Here is a 12,453-nt window from a genome sequence, read left to right on the forward strand (position 1 = left end):
CTTCAGAGTACCCTCTCCCGCCCACCTGGTACTGCCGGGTGTAAGGAGTATCTTCCCCGTTGCATGCCGCCGCAGCAGCAGCTGCTGCTGCTCCCGAGAGCACCTGGAGCAGACGCACCGCGTGACGTACCGCTCTTGCGGCTGCAGATCTGTTCAACCAATTTGCCCCCAATTTGCTTGCAATGGCAATACCACAAATGCACAAGTGAAGGAAAAAAGTTTTTACTTACCAACTTTCCCTCAATTAGAATATTTTATCAGATTTTGACATGTAATTTAAGATGTCTCTTCTTTCCTTCTTATACACTTATGTATTTATTTTCCAAAGGACCTGTTCCAGAAAAAGGTCTCAAGGTACGTCATAATTTTACAGAAAAGGATTAAAAATAAAAATTAATTCGATCAACTCAGTACATAATGCTTTAATGAGTTTTTCTTCAGAATTAATGTCATCAGAGTTCTGAATACACAGACAGCACGGTAGCAATACGTAAAGTTTCATGTTTGTACCTGGTTGCCAGGTACAAAACTTTTATGCGCTTTAACCCAGAATTAATTTGTCCATCATTTTTTCCACATCAGATGATATCTGTGGAAATGAAGGAATGTTCATTTTTTAAAAATTGCCAATTTTTCTACAAGCATGTTTCAAACAGAGGTGCACAAATATGGTAAATCCATAAACGTGATCTTATTCACTGCAAAATCAGAAGCATTTGATCATTCAGTTATAGCAACAGGAAAATGTATACCCTGTCCCATGTCTACAGATGTTACGGACTGTCATTTAAGTTTCTCTAATGATAAGAAAAATATGTAACATATGCTGGGTATTACAGAATTTTCTTTTTTTTAAATCTTTGCTTTCATTTGTTACTGTCTCATGCCAGTTAATAAAAAAAAAAGGTAGGCCTGTATTTATAACTGGACACAATGACAGTAAGAAGTAATAAGGAACCAGTAAGGAATAGTTGAAGGAAGCTAGTGACACAGTCTAAAGCACCATGGATAGTTCACATTTAATTTGAGGACTATCAAAGTGTAAAGTTTATGCTAAAAAATCATTTATACTCAGAATTAGTTTTATGAGTCCGGGATCACCAGAAAGACATATTTCATTTTTCAATGCTGCGCAGGAAAGACTTTCCACAAACTGGTTACACATGGAATAGACTTCCTGATATTTTGCTGGTTTTCCGTAGTACATTTTTCCTACCTTTATCCAAATATGAAGAGGAAGTATTTCATATTCTTGGGTAGCTTAGCACTGATTTTTCATATCCCAAGTCAAATGACTTTCAACACCTGAAAGCATACTTGACAGGAACTTTCCATGTCAGGAGTTACAAGATAATGATCCTTTATTCAAGGTTATGGCCTGGCCCCAAACTCTTTGCACGCCAGTATTATGCAAAATCATTTTCACATTCCAAAGCTATTTGATTAGTTTTACTGAGTGAAAGCACACTCAGATCCCATTTTTTATGACCACAAGCAGTCCATAATGCCTATCAGTATTCCCAAACACCAAGAACACTGTTGTCATTAATTAGATGTAATCATGATAGGAGTGGGTTTTTTCACTCCCTTGATCTCCCAGATTTATTCCGCATTACACAGTCATCGCAGAAATGGACTCTACACAACAGAACTATGTAAACACAAGGGTTTTCCTTCAAATACAAACAAAAAATATCACATTTTCCATCAAATGGAATTGGACTCTTGTGGAATCATTCTGAGAAAGCTTAACTGAGCACCAAAAAACATCACCAAGAACTCCCTGGCAGGGTGACACAACACTTCTTTTGATATAAGTTTCAGCATCCAGACTGAAATTTTCAAGGAATCAATGTAACATCAGAAATCTCCATGGCTGTAATAAAGAAAAAAAAAATATGGATCTCTGAAGTCAGGCATTAAATCCAATACTTCAGCTGGCAGAACTCTCTCCTTATGTGTCTGGCCTTGGCACTTAAGATTACTATAAAAGACTTAAGAATTTCTCTAAATAAGTGCCAGTACACAGTTAAGCATCAGCCTATATTCAAAATCTGATTTCATGCTGCTGTGATTCCATGAATTCTAATGGAACTCCTCCAAATTTTTTCACCACTGCAAGTGAACCTGAAATATCAAAATATCTCATTTTGCATTATTTTTAGCTGAAATGTATGTCAATGTGAAATCATTTGAACTACATTAGTAGAACTAAAATGATCCCTGGTGTAACTCCGTTCACGTCAGTTACATCAGGAATGCATTTCACCACTATAATTTAAAATATAAAATGCCCAAATGATGATAAAATTCTTTTTCTGAGGGTTGTCAGTACCCAGTAACACTAGGGAAAGCTCCAATAGAAGCAGTAGTAGTAATTTGGAGCCATAACAGCTCAAATACAGGGTTTCTCTGGCACACAGTTTCAACCGAAATAATACTTAATGGAAATTTCTGTTTCTTGTTAAGCACTTGGGATCTTTGGGTTTTAGCAAGTGAGGGGTAGGACTTTGGCATTTCCAAGCTGTGTTGTAACTGACTGGACTGATGGGTAGCTGAATAATCAAATTATAAGCCAGCCCAAGTAAAGGTATTTGCTTCCATTCCGGAATGCACAATTCTTTCTGTGATTCAGAATGGTCTGCCAAACTGATGGCACAATCTAACGTTAAGCTATGGTCGTTCTTATTCATAATGACAAAGTAGATAGCTTTGTACGTTGCAGCAGGCAGAGCAGGCTCCACTGTTACCTTAGGATACGTCTCCATGGCACTGCAGTATGTGGTGCTGACACACCCAGAATGTTGTTCTGCCAACTGCTGCGAGGTCCTACAGTAAGACCTTTTCCTTCAGAGGGTAAGGTACTGCTATGATCACAGCATAATGCAGACATTGCCATGCTCCTTTTAAATTAAAAGGTTGTGTCCTGGTAGCAGAATAGCTGAACGACTTGCTGGAGAAGCTGGGTAACTGCTTAAGCAGTTACCTCATGCTGAGCTCCATGTCCACAGTGTGAACATATTCTAAGACTTATTCAAAGTTTTCTTCCTTATTTCCATTAGATATCTACAATTCCACCTTTTATAAACCACCTTCCCTTTCAACCAGTCAATACTGCAAAAACGTACTACTTATTTTCCTCTAAGTTCTTTATTTACCTAGTTAATATTTCTTTTACTCCTACCTTCTTGCCATGATCCCTGGTATTACACACAACTACTAGCAAGCTAGCTTACAAGAGAACCCTTGTGCTTTTTACATCATTAACTACTAGCTGTTAAAGAAACACTTTCAATTACAGATTTTTGCCAGATTTTAGAGAATGCTTATCCTGACTGCTGATATTCCCTCTGTAGAAAAAAGTATTTAGTACATTTAACTCATGTGAGCTACAACAAAATGCAATATTCAATTTTGGCAAGTGCCTATGTATAAAATTGTTTCATTCAAACCATATTTGGAATTAGTATCACCACACTAAACAGGAGCTTTGTTTAAAGCTTCACATCAAAAGTACAGTGAAGCCTGCTCTATGATTTTAAGTTAGAAACTAGACGTTTACACACAAGTTTTGAACCAGGGCTCAGCACGACACAGTCTTTTGTGTGTGTCTTGGTTTTTATTAGTTCTTCTGCAACGCAAAAGAGGACAAGCAGAGAAACTTTTCGAAAAGGCAATTCACAGAAAATCCATGAAGGCAAAAATCAACCATTAAAGAAAAACCTACGTCTATGGCTCTGTTCGGTACCACTGGATGCTGCATACAGCAAACAATGCTTATCTGATAGATTATGCATAATGTTGTGGGTGCCCAATTTGGACTGCCTTTATTGTCACTTTTCAGCTCCAGAACTATAAGTCAGTCACTAACTAGTTCTCTTCCCTGCTAAAATCCTCTACTCAGCTTTAAATGAATATTGCAAAACTACTGTAATTCAGTAGTGTTGGTAAGCCCCTTTTTCTCTCATAATGGCCTGTCGCAGCCCTTAAAGTGCATATGCCAGTTTGGTTCAAGTTTTATAATCTGGAATGTTCCACAGTGCCTCTTCAAAAACAGTTCCAGTTTCATTGTGCCTTCCCTAGGTAATCATAAGTCTGAAAAAACCACCTGTTCTCAATCTATTATTTATGTTACATGCAGCAATATTACCTTACCTATTTCATTCTGGAGTCTGAAATGTACTGCAGGCCAGATAATCTTTACCTACCTTAATCTCCTAGGAAGAGCAATGGAAGTTTTTGACACACAGTACAATACAGCTGGCCTAAGAATCAGTGAAAAGAAATCATGGAATGTTTTCTCAAGGACTGCATGGGACCCAACATGTTCATTTTGAATCCCAGAATGCCTGTTCTGGATCTTAAATGTTGCTTCAAATACACATGGGTGAAAGCTGTAATTAAGGGAAAATGCAGCACCAATAATAGCATGTTAAAAGTTAGCAATTCTCAATTGTCAGTACTGTAACAACTGAATATCTTATTACTTCTACCTTCTCCTCCCATACATTGAATTTCTTCAATACTGACAAAGTGCATGTACTAATCACAGACTCTGAATGTTAAATTAACCAGGAAAAAGATATAAATTAGGTTGGTATTTCTTGAGGGCATCAGTAGAAAACACTGATTTCAAATAATTTTGATTATAAAATTTTACTTCACAATCCTTTTCCAGATCACAGATATTCATAATTAAAAAGAGTATGGAATTAGTGTAATGTTAGCTGTTTCGCCATCAGCATCACATAAAGAAAAAAGAAACAATAACATATGATGCAGAATTCACTCTTCCAATGATTGTCATTGAACTATTACATTAGTAAACATTCACAGTATGAAGTCTCTTTCAATATATCTCCAGCATATAAAGTAGTGCAAAAAAGCATTCCAGTCATTTTGCCTTTGCAGTCAGACCAGGTTAAATGATTCTCTTACTTCATTTCTTTCATTATTAGACAACAAATGCTGCGATGCCTCCAAAGAGAGTTATAAAAATAAACCATTTCTGGAGGGTCAGCAGCCTTTTCAAAGTAAATTTCCAGTTAAAAACAAGCATTATAGATTTCAAGAAAAAAATTTCGATCTATCTTCTGTAGAATATCTTTTTACAATAAATTTACCCTTTGAAAAACAATGACTATGGTATCCAATGATTTATGGTAGCTGCTATTAAAGCACTGATAAATAGATAAATGACTACCAAACTTCATTGCTTCTTACATAGTAAATACCTCTGAATGCCAACTTTTACCACAGAGCTGTTATTAGTGATGTCGATAGTTCATGCACCCACTTTAAAACTGACTTGGTTTTAATAAATTTTTCAGCCTCATGTGCAAAACACTTGCATTCTAATAAAAATATAAAGTCTGAAATTATATCAGATCTAGCAATCCCTTCCTCAAGTTATACCACTTACTTGATATGTAATACAAGTTTAGCAATACTTTTTATTTGTATTTAACCATTAAATGGCATACTACTGTATGCTGTGGACTCTTGTTTGCATATTTCATTATTTCCACTGCACTCTTTAATGCATAAATATATTTGGAAATGTTCAAAATTACACATCAGTTTCCACAGAATTTGAATTTACACAGTTTTTCTTCTCTGACTCACTGCTATTCCCTGCGTCCTGACTTTTTTTCTGCTTTACACAAAGAGATTCTTTAACTCCTTCTTCCATCTCCAAATATTCTGATTTATCCTCTGTGGATGAAGATGATGAGCTTCTAAATTTCTTCAGTAAATTTGTTGGGAGGTAAGGGCAACTGACTGCATTTTGCATCAGCTGCGTTTGTTCTTCATTCTCAGTCTCTCTGTGGTAGAAATAGTTAAAATTGGAGACAATCACTGGCACTGGTAAAGCAATGGTTAACACTCCCGCAATGGCACACAGGGACCCAACTATTTTCCCACCCACAGTTATGGGTTTCATGTCCCCATAACCAACTGTAGTCATGGTCACTACAGCCCACCAAAAGGCATCTGGGATGCTTTGAAAATGGGTGGCAGGCTCATCAGCTTCTGCGAAGTAAACAGCACTGGAAAACAAAATTACTCCGATAAAAAGAAAAAAGATGAGGAGGCCGAGTTCCCTCATGCTGGCCCTGAGTGTATGACCCAGGATCTGCAAACCCTTGGAGTGCCTGGAGAGCTTGAAGATGCGAAACACCCTGACCAGACGGATGATCCTCAGGATGGCAAAAGACATGGCCTGTTGACCATTACTGCCCTGCTCCTGCGCCAAGTCAGTGCCCAGAGTAATGAAATAAGGCAAGATGGAGACAATGTCTATGATGTTCATGATGTTCTTGAAGAAGTGTGCTTTGCTTGGACATGCAAAGCAGCGCACTGTAAACTCAAAGGAGAACCAAATGATGCATACTGTCTCTACAATGAAAAAAGGGTCATTGAAGATGGTGTGCTCCCCAGCATCCAGGTGAAGTGACTCATTGGAAAGCCCCTTCCCTAAGCTCAGGGACATGATGAATTCTTTGTCATCTCTGAACTCTGGCAAAGTCTCCAGACAAAAGATGACTATGGAGATCAAGATGACCAAGACAGAGACAATGGCAATGCCTCTGGCTGGACTGGAGCTCTCCGGGTACTCAAACAGCAGCCAAACCTGCCTCTTAAACTCATTCTCCGGCAAAGCTTTGTCCTCTTCCTCTTTGACAAACCCTTCATCCTCCCTAAACTTGAGCATGGCCTCCTCCCCAAGTTGGTAGAATTTCACCTCCTCAGTGAAGATGTCAAAGGGTACATTGACTGGCCTCTTCAGTCGACCACCACTCTGGTAGTAGTACAGGATGGCATCAAAGCTGGGCCGGTTCCTATCAAAGAAGTATTCATTCCTGAGAGGGTCAAAGTATCTCCCTCGCTTCGCTGGATCACCCAACAACGTCTCCGGGAACTGAGCTAATGTCTTCAGCTGGGTCTCAAACCGCAGTCCTGACACGTTGATTACCACACGCTCACAACACTCGTACTCACTGTAGCGAACAGAGCTGTAACCCCCAGGGCCTCCACCATCATCAGGTGGCTGGTCTGAGTATGAAAACTCATCCTCCCCATAGTCATCACTGTAGTAGAGCTTTCCTTCTTCCTCATCGTCTTCATCCTCGTCTTCATCCTCCTCTTCCTCCTCACTCAAGTCCTTCAGTATTCTCTCTTCAGAACCACTGAGAGGCAGCAGCTCAGAACAGGGGAAGGAGGCCCCACACTCCCTACTTCCCAAGTGGTGGCTCCTCTTTTTCCCTTTCTTCCGCCTCTTACCACTCTGGCGGTGGGGCATGCTGCTGCGTGATGCGTTCCCACCGTGAGAGGAGGATGCACCTCGACTCTGTTCCTGATGGTAGTGGTGATATGGCCCACCTCCACCTGTTGCCCCACCTTCTACTGCTGCTGTTGCTGCTGCTACGGCTGCAGCTGCTGCAGCTCTCGAGTGTGCCAGCCGCTCTCTCTCTCGGGCCCGAGCCTGGACCGCATATCCATAGGGCATGTGGCTGTTGCACCCAGAGCTATCTGCGCTCACCATTGCAACCTCCATTTTGCAACTGCTTTTTTTAATCGCTTAATACAAAAATGTTTTGTTTTATTTACAGTGTAACCTTAACTTTCATTAGAAAATTCAAAGCCATTTGCATTTGGAGGACAGTCCCTGGGACATAGAGCAGGGCAACATAGTTGTAACACTGAATCTATGTTTTGGAAAACCACAGATCTGCATTTTCTTATTGTCCGGAACGTTTGACACAAACTACTGTTTTGCTAATAAGAAAAGATGAAACTCTCAGATTGAACCAGGGAACAGCTGAGGCCTTGTTCTTTCAGCCACCAAGCCCCTTTATTTTCATTTATCTCCTGTGGCTATCACAGATCTGATCAGAATCATGACTACCTTGGAGGCTACAAGGACTGCATTCATGAGGAAAAAAATATGCAAATCAGAGGGTACCTGCTCACCACGGATGGTTTTAGTTCATCATTGCAACCAAATGCAAATAGTCTCTTTCCTCGTAATTTGTTCCTGGTAATGCTTTGGCCTAGCAATCTTACTGTTTAATATCATTACTTGGGGAGTTGAAGTTAATTCCAGCCATCACTTTATTTACACAGTGAGGAGGTCTTTGCAAATCCTTTCTTCAGCCTGTCAACAATGTCTCAAACCTGGGAGCAGCACCCAGGGCGTCAGCAGCAGTGGTAAGAGGAGGAGGAGGAGGAGGAGGAGGAGATGAAGACTGAGAAACTGGCTCTGAGGTCCCCATAGGACATAAGGGAGTGGATGGGTCACCCTTTGGTTATGGTCATGCAGAAGAAGCACTTAACCTGAGGCACATGCACAAACACACAAAAATAAACAAAACAAAAAGGGAAAAGATTGGATCGTTTTCCTCAAAGGTCACACTGATCAAATGAAACTGTGTCATCTATTACCACGGTATTCAAATCTTCCCCTACCCACACTATTCACACTTCTACATTACACACACACCCACATCACATGCACAGAGATTTTGAACGACTCCGTGGGTAAGGATGTGGGTGGGTATGTCACATATATATAGACAGAGATACAAAATCCCCACCCATATAAGCACTTGCATCCATACACAAACACATGCATGCTTCTGAAACACCAACACATATAAACACTAATAAAAATACTGCAATAGACAGTGCATTCAGATCTTTGAGTACATATGTAATAGATACACCTACATCTATCTATACGAAATATTAAAGAGTAAATATATCTACACAAAGAGCTTTTGTTATATCTGTAGAAACACATAAGATGCAGGAATGTTACACTTTAATCTATAACTGAATTGTGTTTCAATCATAATGAACATCTCACTGAATTTAATTTGGAAACAGGCACGTACGATGCTCACTCAAGCGAAAATACTGTGATGTGATATGATATGTCAAGAAAACACAACTGCAGGTGCACTGAAGCAACATCTACATGCAAGTACACACAAAAATACACACGCACACACACCCCCTTTGAAACAGAAGCCTCATTTGTAGCTATATCTATTAATACGTGATAGAAGGTGAATACGAACTATTAAATGATGCTATTTTTAAAATCGTACCTACGTGTCATGCAGAAAAAGATCTGAAAAACGCTATTATACTTACTGTTCCTAGGCAGAGAAATAGCAATGCTGTTCTTGCTAGCGTAAGGATCTGGTGACAGCAGTCCTGAGGAGGGGGCTATGCCAACTGATGTACATTTGCAGGTGTGTATGGTCAGTCAGCACCACAGGTTGACGAGTTATTTCTCTCCCTTCTTTCCGGGTGCAACAAGAGCGTCAAGAGTGAGCCAGTGAGGCAGCTTAAGCCGGGGGCACTCTGCACAGCCACAGACACTGCTGCTCGCCCGGGCATTTGCAAAAAGGCAACAAGCAAGAGTCTTGTTCCAGAAGGAAAAAAATGAAGGCGGTCTGTTTGTGTGTGTGTGAGGCAGAATGAATGGATAAGCGCGATCGCTAGTCTTTCCAAGCCCAGCTTTTGCAGTAGATTTGTAAATCGACGTTAAAGAATCCGCGTACCAAGCCTGTTTCCACTGATGGGAGGACGGGTGTCGCTTCTTGCAGTTTCTCCCCCAGACACGTCCAGACGGCAGCGGCTCAGCCAGCACCCGCCCGCATCATCCACTTGTTGTGCCGGTTTTTGGGAACGCTTACACAAAAAAAAAAAAAAAAAAAAAAAAAAAAAAAAGACAAAACAAAACGAAAAGCAAAAAACAAAGCGCACCGAGAGGAGGAAGCAGCTCTCTACTACGAGGGGTTTATTGCCTGGTTTTGTAAAGCGGTAGCTAGCAGCCGCAGGGGTGCTCCGGAGCCAGCCCTGTTGCTCCGCGGGGCCGCCGCCCGCCCGCGCTGCCTGCGCAGCCCCGCCGCCACCGCCGCCGGGAGACGCCGCCGGGGCCGCGGCCGCGGCCGCTTCACCGCCCCGTTCCCGCCTCGCCGTCCCCGGCTCTCCGCCGGCCCCTGGCGGCCGCCGCCCCGCACTGCGCCCCTTCTCCCCGGCACGGCTCCTTCCCCCCGAAATGAACATGCCCCTGAACGCCTCCCCCGCCATGAAACGAATATTCCCATGCCGGATAACGCATAGGCCGGCTAACAAAACTTTGAGCTCGAAGCGATGCTGCAAGCTCTGGCTTCTGGTTTTGTGAGGCTTATTTTAAGGAAGAAAAATACCTTGTTGAGGTGGCTCAGGGAATTTCAAAACCAAGTGCAGATCAAGTTTCCCAGAAAGTGCAAAAACCCGCCCCCACCTCCACCCTGCTGCTTCGCTCGCCCCAAACCATCCAACGGCACAAGCAAACCAGAAAACAATTCCCTCTGCTCCTGCCCGAGCACCCCGGCCAGCACGCAGCCTGCCAGCTGCGCCCGTCGGGCAAACGAAGCCAAATTCACTTTTACTCCTAATTCTGTACCTACACGGAAAAGTAGGTCTTAGTTCAAGAACAGGGCACCATTGTGGATTTGGTAGATGAGACTTAAAATAATAGAGTTTTAACACCAAACTGCCAAAGATGTCAAATCCTTGCTCCCTCTGCTCGCTGTCTGTAACACAAGCAGCGTATAAACTGGCTATTCCTTCTGCACCTAGAAAATCCAAACCATGACTGATTCCACTCTCTGTAAGCAAGCACCATGAAAATGCAGCTTGGCTATATTTGACATCACAGCTACAATTCTACCATCTCAATAAAAACGAAGTGTAGGCATTCCTACTTAACATGGAAAAAGAAAAGGAGGATTTTGGTGCTTCACAGCCCTATAGATAGGACCATAGCAAGGACAAATCAAGAGCAGCACTCACTCCAGATACTTTGGCTCAAGGTGCTTGCAGCTGGAGGCAAATTCAACGTGTGCAGCAAGTGGGTTAGGCATTTTTTTCATTGCCTAGGTCCACTCGTCTCCACAGTCCAGAGAAACCGAGAGAACCTGGTGAGTATTCCCCTTCAGATCCCCAGCGGCACAACCCAGATTATCCATGTGACCTCTCTGTCTCTACTGCCTACATCAGTTAGTGCTCCTACTCTGGCTCCCATTCATTTCAGTAGGCGACATAGGACTACATTAGGGAGAACGAAGGATCAACCAAATAAACATACTGAATACCAGGCACCAAATCAGTTCGTAACGACCTTGCCAAAGCACTGTGAAATGTATAAATGGCAGCTATAGCCAACCAATTTTTCAACAATCACAATCCTTCAAGTTCCATAAAGTGAAAGACACAGAAAATCCTAATGTCATCCCAAATGCCATTAAAATACAAAGGGGTGTCATCACAAGAGCCGTCCAAAATTTTGATGCTCCTGTATGCAATTTAAAAGCATTCTACAAAGTCACTTCCAATACCAAAACCCAGATTCTTCTGCAGCTTGGCACAAGAGAAGACCAAAGGCAGGGATCAAACCCCTATCATCATTTAGTCACAAGGACACGTACAATGCCATAAAAATAGAAGAGATATCATAGGTATATTTTTTTAATTATTAGATACACCTAGACTTATTACTACTTCAGTACAATTTAATTCTAGGGGCATTTTCCAGAATTCAGTCACTTCATTCTTAGAGCAGTGTTGTGTTGCTTTTTATCAGCAGGACATGAACACATTTTTTATTCCTTTTTAAGATGTTTCAAGGGCTTGGGACAAAAAAAAAAAAAAAAATTGCTTATCTAGCCTTTACCTTTCTTCCAAAGTTTCAGATGCATTTTCTTGTCATTGTCTCATGCGACTGTTCAACTGAAAAATTCAGTGGATATCTGAGTATAAAGACAGACAAGTTGAAACAGACCAATTACTTTGGTATGCCTTTTTGATCATTATTATTCTTTTATTTTTAATAGCATATTCTTGAGCAAAGATAAATAGTGATGTATGAGGGGAAACACACATGACGCTGATAATGGGAGAAGCAGAATAGCTTTTTTGTACCTTTTTTAACATCCGTTCTAATGTGATAGGGATCACGTAACATGCAATTCAATCTAACTCAGAGGTCTTATTTGATCCAATTTTAAACTGATTTAAAAGCAAAAAACAAGCTTTAAGTATTTACAGATAAATAGTGCGACTCATTTCATTCAGCTTTGTATTTTCATAGTATTCAAAGAGCAATTTTTATTTAAAAGATATTACATTCCCTCTGCTCCTTCATATTCATAAGGGATACTATTAGTACCTTATTGGTAGAACAAAGAGAGAATACGTACATGTCATTATCTTCCATAGTACTGTATTAAGAACATTATAGCATAGCAAAGGATCTGCAAGGTATGCTGTCATACAGATTTGTTCTGTCTCACAGTGATGTAGAGGAGAAATATGCACCATTATTCCTTATCTATGTATACAGTGCCAGAAAAAATATCCAACAATTAAATACATTTTCATGCAAAGGGAAAATGA

At 40.9% G+C, this 12,453-nt stretch overlaps 1 protein-coding gene across 1 annotated transcript; it reads right to left on the reverse strand.

Annotated features, from left to right (window-relative positions):
* Nucleotides 1-496: 496 nt before the first annotated feature.
* KCNA4 (potassium voltage-gated channel subfamily A member 4) lies at nucleotides 497-9,657 on the reverse strand. Its single transcript, XM_009461410.2, has 2 exons — nucleotides 9,160-9,657; nucleotides 497-8,337 (listed from the first exon to the last, which is right to left on the reverse strand). Exon 2 carries the CDS (start codon nucleotides 7,556-7,558, stop codon nucleotides 5,570-5,572), a length of 1,989 nt encoding a protein of 662 aa, XP_009459685.2. The 5' UTR covers nucleotides 7,559-8,337; nucleotides 9,160-9,657; the 3' UTR covers nucleotides 497-5,569.
* Between the last annotated feature and the right edge of the window lie 2,796 nt (nucleotides 9,658-12,453).

This window comes from Nipponia nippon, unplaced genomic scaffold (assembly GCF_047370975.1).
Source record: "Nipponia nippon isolate SJK-2023a ecotype South Korea unplaced genomic scaffold, ASM4737097v1 scaffold_10, whole genome shotgun sequence".
Lineage (NCBI taxonomy): Eukaryota > Metazoa > Chordata > Aves > Pelecaniformes > Threskiornithidae > Nipponia > Nipponia nippon.